Source organism: Neophocaena asiaeorientalis, unplaced genomic scaffold (assembly GCF_003031525.2).
Source record: "Neophocaena asiaeorientalis asiaeorientalis breed wild unplaced genomic scaffold, Neophocaena_asiaeorientalis_V1.1 scaffold198, whole genome shotgun sequence".
Lineage (NCBI taxonomy): Eukaryota > Metazoa > Chordata > Mammalia > Artiodactyla > Phocoenidae > Neophocaena > Neophocaena asiaeorientalis.
The window spans coordinates 7,347,053-7,360,659 of NW_020175221.1; the positions used below are offsets into that span (position 1 = coordinate 7,347,053).

At 41.2% G+C, this 13,607-nt stretch overlaps 1 protein-coding gene across 2 annotated transcripts in view; it reads left to right on the top strand.

Annotated features, from left to right (window-relative positions):
• The first annotated feature begins 8,298 nt into the window (after window positions 1–8,298).
• The window catches only part of PLPP1 (phospholipid phosphatase 1), a 112,014-nt gene continuing 106,705 nt past the window's right edge, over window positions 8,299–13,607 (top strand). The window contains exon 1 of one of the 2 annotated variants that reach the window (XM_024765344.1): window positions 8,299–8,763. In XM_024765344.1, the coding sequence (XP_024621112.1) occupies window positions 8,706–8,763 (58 nt within the window). In that variant the 5' untranslated portion in view covers window positions 8,299–8,705. The remainder of the gene's footprint in view (window positions 8,764–13,607) is intronic. The other variant, XM_024765345.1, reaches the window with a different exon arrangement.

A 13,607-nucleotide genomic window follows, 5' to 3' on the forward strand; every position in this document is an offset into this window, starting at 1 on the left:
AACAGAGGGACTTATCACAAGGATTCATATGGATAAGAACTGGGAAGCATCTGGGATTTGAAGCAGCTGAAGTATCGACTTCGCTCTCCTCCATTCTTGTATGCAAAGGGGAAGAGTCTGGTGCAGGAAGGCTGGTTCAGCTATAAACAGGTTATCTAACAAATTCTTAACTTGCTGATAGCTTCATTTTTGAGAGCAGTGTTTCCTCCCTAAATATAACAATCACACAGAGTAATTTAAAAAATTACCAGATTTAATAAATCAGAATTTCCAAGACCCTAGATAATCTGCATATTTAATAAGCATAGCAGGTGATTTTCATTATCAGGGAACCCTGGGAAATCTCTGGAGCATTGCTTCTTAAACGTTCATGTGCACAGGAGTCACTTGGGATCTTTTTGAAATGCAGATTTTGACTCCATAGGTCCACGGTGGAATCTGAGTGTGCCTTTCTGAGAAGCCTCAGGTAATGCAGACACTGCCAGTTGAGGGCACTATTTGAGCAGCAAGTTTCTAGAGCTCACTATAGTGTTACAGAACCCCCTCTGTTTTTTTTTTTTTTTTTTGGGTTTTTTTTTTTTTTTTTTAACTCTCAACCACTGCGCCACCAGGGAAGCCCTCACAGAGCCCTTTTGAAAATCTAGGAAGAGCTATCTATAGATCCATTTCACAGCAAAATTTCACACACAGAATTTAACATACAATTGCAAAGGGTTTGGAGCACCCCTGGACACTGTCCTTAGGCCAAGGTTAATAGGATACACCATCAACCCGGTTCTGATGAAATGAAAGGAATCCGCTCTGCAGCATGTGGGATCTTCCCGGACCAGGGCACAAACCCACGTCCCCTGCATTGGCAGGCAGACTCTCAACCACTGCGCCACCAGGGAAGCCCTATGTTATCAGGTTTAACAAATGCCCCAGGAGATTCTGATGCCATCAGAATTTGAAAACCTCGGGTCTAGTCAGTCCACATTTTCACTCTCCAGACAGATTTTAATGAAATAAATTACTTTCTTCAAAGTAATTGCTAGGCACTGAGACTGCAGTACAACGTAGTAATTCAATGCCTGGGCTCAGAAATCAGGCCCACTGAATACACGTGAGCAAATTACTTAAAACTTTCTATGCACCAGTTCCTTATTTGTAAGATGAGAATGATAAGAGTACCCTCTTCATAGGTTTATTGTGAGGATTCAATGAGATGATACGTCTAGAACTCTTAGCATAGTGCCAAGGCATATAGTAGGTGCTCAATAAATGTTGGATGTTATTATTCAAAGATTCCTGTAGGCTTCCCTGGTGGCGTAGTGGTTGAGAGTTCGTGCCCCGGTCCAGGAAGATCCCAAATGCCGCGGAGCGGCTGGGCCCGTGAGCCATGGCTGCTGAGCCTGCGCGTCCGAAGGCTGTGCACCGCAACGGGAGAGGCCACAACAGTGAGAGGCTCGCGTACCGCAAAAAAAAAAAAAGATAACCAACAAGACATATAGATAGATAGATATCACTTTGCTGTATACCCAAAACTAACACAACATTGTAAATCAACTGTACTTGAATAAAAAAAAATTTAATAGTGGAAAAGAGATTATCTTCTGTAAACAACCCCAGTAATAAATATCATAAACTTAAAAAAAAAGTGGATCTGTCCCCTTCTAAGTGACTGTTTTATGGAATACTCCTGATTGGACTGCAAAGGAAACTTGTCCTGCTTTTCTTCTTCATTAAGATCAGAGTCAGAAAAGTGGAACTTCCTAAACCTCGGAGCCACCTTCCCTTTCAGAGTTTCTCACATAACGAATTTCAACTTACCTTTGGATTTTTAAAACACTGCCCTTTGTAAAATCTATGGCAATGATACTCAAACTTTACACATTAGAATCATCTCGGGCATTGGTTAAATACACAAATTCCCTTCCCCATCCCCAGAGATTCTATTCTAGGATGGAACTCAAGCATTGTTTTATCATGTTTTGTTTTGTAGGCATACTATAAAACATAGGCATACTATAGCACTGCCTGATCCCCATTCGGTAGAATGCATGGATGTTGAACCTAGGATACGAAGGGTCAACAGTAAAGTTATTCTCGGATTTTCAGCTGAGGATCAGCTCCCCTAACCCCCAAATTGTTCAAGGGTCAACTGTAGCTCACATTATCAAGGACACAAAAATGTACTTATAAAGTGGTGTCATGAGCCTGTAAGAATAGCGGAGGGAAAATTAACCCTACTCCTCACCTCTGCCCCCAGACAAGCTTAAATTTTGGGGGAAAAAGCTAGAATAACAACAGAAAGCATGGGGGGCATAGCTTGACTCTCTTCTAGACTGTTGTTTATTTTTTGTTTTCTGTTCATTTGTTTATTCAAGCAATTTAACAACAACAACAAGAAAAACTGCATGTGATTTCATTGGGCCAAGTACAGCTCTAGGAGCTGGGGATCAGAGGTGAAGAAGGCTTACTCCCTTTGCTTTAAGGAGGTGAGTTAACCAGTTATATCAATACAGGGATGAGGTTTAACAAAGCACAAACTGGGGGTTGTGAACAGAAAAGAAATTAAAAGATGAGAGAAGGGAGAATTTTAGTATGATTTGTAAAACAGCTGAAGAAGGTGGAGTCTGATTAAAGACTAGTAACTGGATGGCAATCCGACTCAAGATTTTTTTTTAAGAAAAATATATATGATGTCTTTAAGGCTATAGATATTTTATAGGCAATTAACTTCTCTACCTCTGGTGATATACTATTTTTAAGAGATGGTTAAAGGAATAATTTGTGAGCATCCTAAAGAAAGGAAGTGGTGATAACCTGGCACCAGAATAACTCAGCAAGACCAGCCCCATTTCTTTGGTAGACTAGGGAACCACGGTAAATTTGCGTCTGAGTGGGTGTTAGGGAAGCAGAAATAATAGATGTAGATTCACATAAATCTATGTTTTTGAAAAAATATGTATTGTGTGTCTGCCTAGATCAGACATCTGCAAGGCAATTGCACCTACATTTTTATATTTGATTATCACAATAAGCTGATTAAGGAAATATTGTCTTCCTAAAAAAACAAACAGAAAACTAAGGCCCTCCAAGCTTGACACTGAAGGAGAGTCTTGGTGGAAGAATATCTTGGTGGAACTGGTTTGTCCACCCATAAGGACTCCAACTCTGACCCTAGGGATTCACCTCCTTTTACAGAGGTGAATTACTCCTGCAAGTACTTTCCTCACATTTGTAGACTGGCTCAATTATAATAGAAGACTTTCCCCTTAATACTCTGCAACAAAGCTGAAAGAGGGCTGGAAGCCATAAACAAGATTTTACGAACCACAGAAAATAATAAAATGGAAATAAACGCAGAAAAGGACTTGAAATTAAATATGGTTTACAAAAAAAAAAAAAAAATATGGTTTACAAAATAAGGTTTTATTCATCTTGAATTTACAGCCCACTGCAGAGATTATGACTTCCTCTCAGTACTAGATTATTTGTTTTAAATGACTGTTTTCAGCATGTCGCTATGTATTTTCAGTGATGTATTTTTACCTCCAGACACACTTTAAAGCTACAAAGTGCTATAACCTACCTTCTAGAACCTTATCTTCTACTAGTCCTCAGTATGAGTTTCTTGTTTCACAGCCTTTCCTACTCAAAGACCCCAGAATATATCACTTGTTTTGCCTCTATGCTCAAACCATTCTTCAACATCCATTCTAGATACAAAAGTTGTTTTATTCAGGGCTTTGTGGTTTCAAGGACCAGAAATTCAATTAAATTAGCTCAAGTAAAAGGTTTTCTTAGAGTAGTATGATATGTGATTTCTCAGAAATAGTAATCAAAGTACTCTTGAGCCTTGTATCAGTTGTGAATATTTGAGACGTAAGCAATTTTTTTCCCTCACATTAGAAGAAATCTGGAGGTAGCCAAGTTGCTGGTTGTTTTAGTAGCTCAAGATTAAAAAGACCAGTGATGTTCCTCTTCTTGACCATTCCCTCATGATCACAAGGTGGCTGCTGTAACTCTAAATATCATGTCCATGTTCAAGGAAGGTAGAAAGCAGAGGGAAGCGAAACCAGCCTTTTCCTTTGGTCACGAAAGTAAAAACTTTCACAGAAATCTGCCAGTAGACTTCTGCTTACATTACATTTACAATAACTCTGTCACATAGCTGCTTATAAAGGAAGTGAAATGACAAGCCACATATTGGAAGGAAAATTTACAACACAAAGAATTGCTACTGAGAATATAAAAAGAACTTTATAGTTTGATAAAAATAAGATAAACAACCTAATAGAAAAACAGGCAAAAATGTGAGTAGGCAATTGACAGAAGAGGAAACATTTTTGGTGAATAAATTTAGGAAAAGATGCCCAACCACATTAGTGATCAGGGAAATGCAAATTAAGACTATGTTGAAATATAGACTATATCTATTAAATTACCCCAAATTAAGAAATCTCAAAATATTAAGTGTTGCTGTAAATGTGGAGTCTTATCTACCACTGGCGGGGGTGGAGTAAAATGGTATAACCGCTTAGCAATCCAATCTGGGGTTTTCCAGTGAAATTGGACTTTTGCATACCCCATGATGCAGCAGTTCCACAGCTAGCGATTCCACACAGGAGACATGTACATGAATGTCCACAGCAGCATTATTTGTAATAGCAAGAATGGAAATAACCCAGATGGTCATTGTCAGAAGAATGAATAAAATGATACATTTATATGATACACCTGCAATGATTGCAGCAACATGAATGGGTGTAAGAAATGAGTGAAAAAAATCAAGGGCAGAAGACTACATATATGGCATAATGTTTTTAAAAGATACAATACAAGAAGGCTAAACAATATATATTTTCAGAAATACATACATGTGTGGTCATGTGTTTTTGAAAAAACAAAGCAAGGAAAAGATAAACACAAAATTCAGGATAGTGGTTACTTCTCCTGAGGCAGGGAACAAGAAAGGGATTGAACACACAGGTAGATTCAATGATACCACAATGCTCTAGGTATTAAGTTGAGTACTGGATTCCCAGTGGTCTATTATTATGCTTCATAACTTACTTATATGTTATATATATATTTATGTATCAAATGTTACATAATAAAAATCTTTAGTAAGGTAATAAATAGCTTTGACAATAAGTACAAAAAGGACTATATCATATTGTGAAATTTTTTTGGGGGCGGAGACCTGTACTAGGGAACCAGACACTTACATTTTTAATTGTTTTAGTTTTACAATGCTTTTTGAGTATAATAAACACTTTTTTGCTTCAGTCCAGGTGGGGAGAAAGGAGATAAGCACATACAAACACAAATGCTCTAAAGGAATTTATTCTTATTACTGTGCAGAAACTTTATAAAATAAAAAGTAGTAAGCGCTGTTGGAACAGAGAGATGGAGACGTACCGATAACACTATGTTAAAGAACAGTGCCAGTAGAGGAATGGGGACAGAAGTGAGACTACACAAGTATTTAAGGAGAAATTATAAGGGAGGTTGTAGATTACAGTCTCCTTTTCAAAATGCTTAGTAATAAAAGAAGAGAGGAAATTAGTTTCTCTCTTCTTCAGAGATTCTTCGAGACTATTCTTCCCAAGCCCACTCTTTTTGCTTTTTTATTTGATGGCTGTATTACAGAGACAAAAATACTGACCCCAGCACAACTTTGCTAGGCATTTAAGAAAATCTCTAAGGTTTCATGTCCTATCCAGGGACACACTAGTACCTACCCCCAAGGGGGTGTTAATGGTGTCACTATATAATCAGTGTTTCCTTTTTATTATTTTCACCATCATTTCAAGGTTATTTAACTCATTCTCAATTCTAGTGATCACACTAGAACCCAGTCATGATAATAAACCAAAACAAATAAACAACACTCTCTCCAAAAACTAACAAAACCTCCCACCTCAAAACAAAATGACATTTCTTAATCATTCTCTCAACTGAAGACTTACTGCTTATAATCTGCACATAGCACAGATCCCATTTAAAATCACAGGGCATGACAATGCATTTTAATGGACTTTGCTTTGTTGATCTTTTTTTTTTTTTTTGCCATGCTCATCGACTTGTGGGATCTTAGTTCCTCAACCAGGGATCAAACCCAGACCCTTGGCAGTAAAAGCACGGAGTCCTAATATTACTCAGCCATAAAAAGGAACGAAATTGAGTCATTTATTGAGACGTGGATGGATCTAGAGACTGTCATACAGAGTGAAGTAAGTCAGAAAGAGAAAAACAAATATCATGTATTAACGCATGTATTTGGAACCTAGAAAAATAATACAGATGAGCTGGTTTGCAGGGCAGAAGTTGAGACACAGATGTAGAGAACAGACGTACGGACACCAAGGGGGAAAAACCACAGTGGGGTGGGGATGGTGGTGTGCTGAATTGGGCGATTGGGATTGACATGTATACACTGAAGTGTATAAAATTGATGACTGATAAGAACGTGCAGTACAAACAAAAAAAAACAACTAATACTAAACTTTCTTTGGGTTATTTGTATGGAAACATGTTAATATAAATGTTTCAGACATTACATGAAATTTCTAAAAATCTTAAAAAATAAATAAATAAAATAGACCCTCTTGCAGGAGCCCAGAATAAATAAAATTGCATGGGATTGGATTATTAAAAAAAAAAAAAAAAGCATGGAGTCCTAACCACTGGACCGCCAGGGAATTAATTCTCTGTTGATCTATTTTTAAAGCTATTATTTGTAACTCCTCCAAAGGGAAAACATGTCTTAATATATTAACTGTCTCCTTTACTAGCTTCTCACCTAAGAAAATGGCTGTTGGTGTGGGAGAGACAGGAAAGAACAATGTAACTCTCACCTTCCTGTGAAGTCTCCAGAGCTCCCAGATGAACACCCTGTCCCCTTGCGTGCCTCCTATACACCAACACACTTCTATCACGATATTCACCTAATCAACACATGCCAAATACTTACATACCACAAGTAAGTTCAATTCACTGTGGCCTTGCAATTTGGGGTCCCTGTAACTCTGGAAGTAAGGGAAGTCAGAGAATAAACAATGGCACATCCTTCTCAGGTGTAAAGTGTTTAAAGCTTTCAGAAGATATTCAAACAAAAGGTGAAATCCAATGTTCACATTCTTTTTAAAGAAAAACATGCTTCTTCAAATACATTTTTTTGCTTGTTGGGGGATCACTTGGGGCAAGATCTTCAGATTCCCTGAGGGTGATAGTATCTCTCCACTCATTTTATGACTGTTTTGCAGGCAAAGTCAGAAGTACTAGGTAACAGTTTTTAATTTGTCTCACATCTTATGAATGAGGAGGAGAGATACCAATGGTTAACATATGTAGAGGGTTTAAGCTTTTAGAAAACACTTTCGTGTGTATTTTTTCTGGGCTTTATCACTTCTTGACTAGAACACAGAGCAGGGATTATCAACATCCCAATTTTACAGGTTAGGAAACTGAGATTACTAAATTTTGCTAGGGTCCTCCTGGAATCAGCAGTGAGAGGAATAAAGAAAACTCATTCTGACACTTGTTAAAGTGGTGAGGAAGACTTTATTCCAAACTATTGCAATAGGGGGTCATAACTTGCAACAGGAGAAAGCAATTGTGCTCAACTCCGAATACAGCAAAGACATCTGGGAGTTTACTACAGCCAACAGACAAGCAGAGTGAGCGGGTTAGTGGATGGAAAATTAAGAGAAAACATTAAGGGTAGGGGGATTCCTGATTAAAGGCAGGCCAAGGACTTATATATTAAAGGACTTACGTATAAAGGAATTTGATCACATATGAAAAGTAACCAGATACCAAGGGTACAGGGATGACTTAGCAGAATTCACGCTAATAAGGGGCTCTGCCCTGCCAGATTCGAAGGCCTCAATGGAGGCCCAGGCGAGTAGAGGGCTCGGAGGAGCCTGGCTAAAGTTTGGATAGGGAGAGAGTCTTTGTCACTGACTACCCCGTTCCTCTTTATTACCCAATCCCCATGAGGAGAGCTGGCAGGCAGCCAGGGTCGAGAGTCCAGCTCTCCCCCCGAGTCAGCAACGACCGGCGGCCAGGGATGCGGAGGCCAGGTTGGGCGACCACTGGCTGAAAATAGATCTGAGCAACACCCCTCGCACCACACGGGAGGTGACCCCACGCTCCGCCCGTCCGCCGCGCGGCCCACTTGAGGGGCGGGCTGCGCAGGTCGGGCGGGGCGGGGCCAGAGGCGCCGATTGGCTGGCGCGTCCCGGCGGGGTGTTTCCCCGGCCCCGCCCCGTCACCCCTCACTGGCCGCCCCGCCTCTGCCGCGCTCCCCCAGCCCGCGAGGCCGCGCGCAGGCGGGTCCTGCGCTGCCCCGCGGGAGGGGCCGAGCCCGTGTTCCTCCTCCCTACCGGTCCCCATCCTTAAAGCACGAGCCCGGACGCCCCGCCTGTTGGAGACGGCGTCTGGCTCTGGACAGCGAGCGGCCGGGGCGAGCCACGGCCGACCGAGGAGGGCCTGAGGCAACGGACCCGCCGCGGCTGGCACACGGGCCTCTCGGCCCCGACTGAGTGGTTGCGGGAGCTGTGAGGGAAGGGGTCGCGGGCGCCATTGCTGCCCATCAGAACGCCGCAGGGTCCCCGTCAGCCCTCGGCTGCTCTACCCCGGCTGGGAGGAGCCGTCGCCAGTCCCCGGCCCGGTCTCGTGAATCGGGTGCCTCGTCTGCCGCCCGCGCCGAGACCATGTTTGACAAGACGCGGCTGCCGTACGTGGCCCTCGATGTGCTCTGCGTGTTGCTGGGTACGTACGCGCCGCCGGCCGGAGGGGCGTGTGCGCGCGAGCCCGGGGTGTGGTTGAACCGGTGGGTTGCGGGTGTGTGTCCGCTGGGAGGGGACTCGGCGAGAGCCGCGGACGGGCGTGGGGTGGGGGTGTGTGTGTGCCTGATGCGCGAGCCGTGCCGGGCGAGACGCTGGGGGCGGTTTCCGCAGCCCGGGGACCCCGCTTCGCAGCCCGCACCCCGGCTCCCGCGTGGCCGCTGCTGTTTGTCGCCCGGCGGTGCGCTGAGCCCACCCTGCTTGGACGCTGTTCACGCCTCTGCGCTCCATCCCTTGCTCTCCTGTCCTCTGTTTCCCCTTTCACTCCCAGCCCGGAGGGTGGGCTCTTCCCCTCTCGGCTGTAGGGAAGCCTGGTCACTGGCTCATCAGGTTTAGTAGCGAAACGGGAGGTTTGATGCATTGGGGGTTCTCAGTAACTGGCGCCAGTGCCAGGTTTATCTTATTTGTGGGAAGCCGTTTACATTTCCGTCTATTAAAGATTAGAACTCTCCTAATTAGAAGGTGTTACCAGCTTGTAAATTGTCAGGCTGTAAGTGGGTGTGATGATGCCAGGTTTCTGCCTATAGGTTTGAAGAACCTTGCTTTTTGGGGGCTGGAGTGGGGATGGTGTGCCCTAGACCTGCTGTGTCCTTCTCTGCACAGACCTTGCCATTGTGTAGCTTTCCATCTCCTGTGAGAGCCCAGAAGGAGCACTAGACATTTCTTTGGCTGCAGCAAATTTGGCGTTGTCTTTCTGACAGAAGAGTTCAGTTGTGGGTCTTCTGGTTGCCAGTTGTTCTTTTATTTTGACGAGAAAGAATAGAAGTCATTTGGCTAAGGGATAGGCGTTGGGAGGAGAGATTTTCACCTTTTCAGTATGTATTGTGTAAGGCAGTATCTTTGAACTATTTATATGTTATGGAAAAAACGACAACAAGAAAACCTGCTCTATGTTTGGGTAGTCCTGCTTATGGTTGAGTATCGAAGTAATGGTATTGGCAAGTTCTCAGCGTTGGTTGGAGAGCTGTGACTTTACCATCCTAGATGCAGGTCTGCATAATGGCTTTTCAGTGATAGGAAATTTTCCCCGGTTTTAATCCAGTATTCCACTCTCTTGCCTCAAACCTGACCATTTAGGTGCTCGCAGTCTTGCCGAAGTTTTACAAATTCTGTTACCTGTTTTTTGAGGAAAAATCTATTTTTTATTTATGAAACATCTTTATTGTTTACGAAGACACTTACTGTATAGCTCCACAGTGAATTTTAGAAATTCAGTTCAGGAAAGGGAAACACGATTTTGGAACACTATTTTTATAGAAGTACAAGTGATCCTTTCAGATGTCTGGACATATTCATAATTACATTAAATATATTCAAATTTATTTTCAGTGAAAAGCTTACCTTGGTAAAGATGTTATATTTAAAAATGTATTTTAACTTGTACTGAATGTTAGTGGAGGTTTGTTAAACTTCATTTATATTATAGTGAAGGGAGAGGAAAATGTTTAGTCATAAGTAACTTTGATAATTCTAATATATTGGATATTATTCTGTCATTGCCACATATTGTGTATTGTCAGAATTATACATAAACTTCCCCTTTTCCTACCTTGTGGGAGTTGGTAATTTATGAAACAAACGTCATGTTTTCTCTTTGGGCCAAACACTGAACCAGGGTAGATGAAACATAATACTGCTCTTAGGTAGCTCAGTGTTATTAAACAGAAAGCCATATGGTAAATCTATGTTTTGTTTTGTTTTAATTCATATATAATGGAGGAACCTATATGCAGTACAACTTTATAAATTGTAGGTTCTTGCAGTCTATATTTTCAATATGATGGAAACATCACATAATTGTCCTATAGAGGTAAGGGTAATTTTATTGCTACATGGGCCTAACAGTTGCAGAATTTATGACAGCTCTCAAAAAAGATAAAATTGTGTTTATGATTTTAAGTATCTTTGATGGTTTTGGAAAAAGCTTGTTTTGGGGACTTATGCATTTAGTATCAGTATCAGATACTTATACCGATCTATTTGAAACACATTTTATCTGTTCTTGTGTTACTAGAGTTTTAAAGTAATTCAGTGTATTGTCAAGATAAGCCCAGAATTCCCTATTCCGAAATAGAAAGTGAAGTGTTATTTTAATTTGGTATATACGATGACATTAGATTTAACAGTATCAACACTCCATTACAAGCAGCAGTGAAGGAGAAGAGTGATGCTAGAGATACAAAGCATTTTCATGCTGAGCTTTTGGAGATAATATATTTTTATAGCAAACTCACCTTTCTAGTGAAGTCTAAGGGTCCACTTTAAACCAAATTTTAAATTTGGTTTTCATTCATCTTACTGACAGCAGGAGATTGGCGGCCTAAAATCGTGGTAGCTCAAAGAGGGTTATCAACTTGGCATTAACTTTTTTCTTTTTCTTTGGAGAACTACAGGTGAGATTTGACTATAGCAACAAAAAGATGATTAAACACTTCATAAGTACAGGGTTATGTAAAAGTGATTCATAATTATGATGTGAATATGTTCCAGGTTCTGCTAATGGTCACCCAACATCATATAGTGTATCCATTTGATATGCTGATGTTACGTGATTGTGTTCCATGGCTACTTTATAATATTACAGAAGGTGACGTCTGTTGAAGTGATAGTTAAACATGCTTGTGGGTGTGTGTGTGGGTTGTGCATGCGCGCACATGTGTATACGCATTTCTACCCCAAATCAGTGTTATCACCGCTGGGAAACGTGAGTTCCTCCATATAATATACCCAGATTATTAGTTCCTTTAGTGGATCTGGTCAATTCTTGGAAGAAGAGTGAGAATTTTGAGAGATGATGTATATTTGATTCCTTTCTGAGATGGAGCATGGTCTTGCCATCTTTCTCTGGCTCTTTTGATAATGAGTTCTATGATTGTAGAAAAGGCCATAAATACCATCTGAGCACACGATAAAAGCTGTTCTATAGAGAATGGTAGTGGGCTGGTATGAAAGCTGTGTTTTTGCTCAATGTTTTAAACCATGTCCTGAATAAAACTTATTAGTGTTTAATTGCTGAAGGTCATTCTAGATTTTATGCATCCTGGCATTAGGCTGCCAGTTAATGGACACTGAGTCCACTAATTGATTCAGTGCACATTGATTGAAGGCTAATTCTGTTCCAAGTTCATGTTAAATGCTAGGGATACAAAGATGAATAAGACAATCTGTGCCCTAAAGGAGTTCAGAGTCTAATGAGGGAGAAACAAACAAGAGTCACAACACATCATGATAAGTGTAATAATGAAGGTATGGAATAGATGGCCTTTGAGTACAAAGAAGAGAGTTGCTCTAGATGTGATCCATTATAGATAAAAGGGTTATCTGTTCTTAGAGATGCAGAAATGACAAAAATTACCTAGGACTACTCTTAGAATCTTTTTTTTTTCTTCCTCAACTTGATATAGGGCAGTGGGAACCCAAATAAGTACCTGTGTTTATAACTTTTTTGCAGGTTCTCATGATGCCTAGAAGATTTGGGTGGAACTGGCAAAGCCTTTTTATGTGCCTGTGTTTTGCTGGGTGGCGGTCATTTGGAATATCCTTCTGTATTGTATATTCTCCTTTTGCCCCTTCAGATCTTTTCTCCACCCTGCTCTTGCTTTTTGGTTTCTGGTTGGCCTGGACCAATGGGACAAGAGCAGGAGGCCTGGAAGAGCCAGTTTACTCCTGCTGGATTTGTGTTGCCAGAGCTGTTCTGTGTTTTGTGAGTAGGTCACAGCTTCTATTCAGTGGCCTTCTGTGCCAGCCAGCTACAGTTACAGATCTTTCTGGGTTCTGGTAACCCTTTACTTGTCCCTTTAGGCCTAGAGATGATAATGACTTTCTCATGTTGCTGGTGTGGGAGTATTCCACCATCCCCTGCTGCTTTCCCTAAACCCTGCCTATACTTTTGAAGATTATTCCTTCATTAAATTCTCTCTTGAAAACCTTATTTGGATGTGCTGTTTTTTCTCCAGGGCCCTACTGATAATACTCGTTATGTCCAAACAGATCTGAGGTAACTTCCCTTTCTGCACTTGACACCAGTTACAGTTTCCCATAATAGCAGGTGATACAGCAACTCGTGAGCTCCAACGTTGGCTTTCTTGGAATGGAGTGGGTCATGGTTACCTCAGCATGCTGCAAACGTGGTATCACCATTATGCCAAATCAGAGTCAATAAATTTAGGGGGAAATGTGGCAGCAAAAAACATTGGCAGCCATAGGTGCTTGTGGAATCCCTGTTACTTATTCTTCTCCAGTAATTGTGCTGACATCATCCTGCCCCTTAAGTAGTACCCGTCATGAGTGCTCCCTTTCCTGACCCTGAATCTGGGCCCCTTTCTCAAGTAAAAATCAAATACTTAATGAAAGGGTCTCACTTGCTAAATAGTCTGCAGCGTTCCCTTTTCTCCTGACATTTATTTGTTCATTCACTCATTATTGGGTGAATTCACTCATGTATTTGTTTCTTATCTAGTAGGTGCTGGGCATTCTGTTAGATACCAAAGAGGTAAATAAATAAATAGGACATAGTGCCTATCCTACTTGCCATTTCAACTTCTGTTAACTTCTATTCAGCAAACTTCTTTTGCTTCTGATGAAAGTTTACTGTGCTTGTTTCTCTGTTTTATGTAACTGTTCTCTTTCCTCTCAGCCACAGCGAGAGAGAAGGAATCTCAAAAGATGAACAAAAATTTGTCAAACTGGTAATATTCTTGGGTCAGACTGGCCTCCTGTTGCAAGGCTTTTTCTACCGTTTTTTTTTTTTTTTTTTTTTTTTTTTGGGAC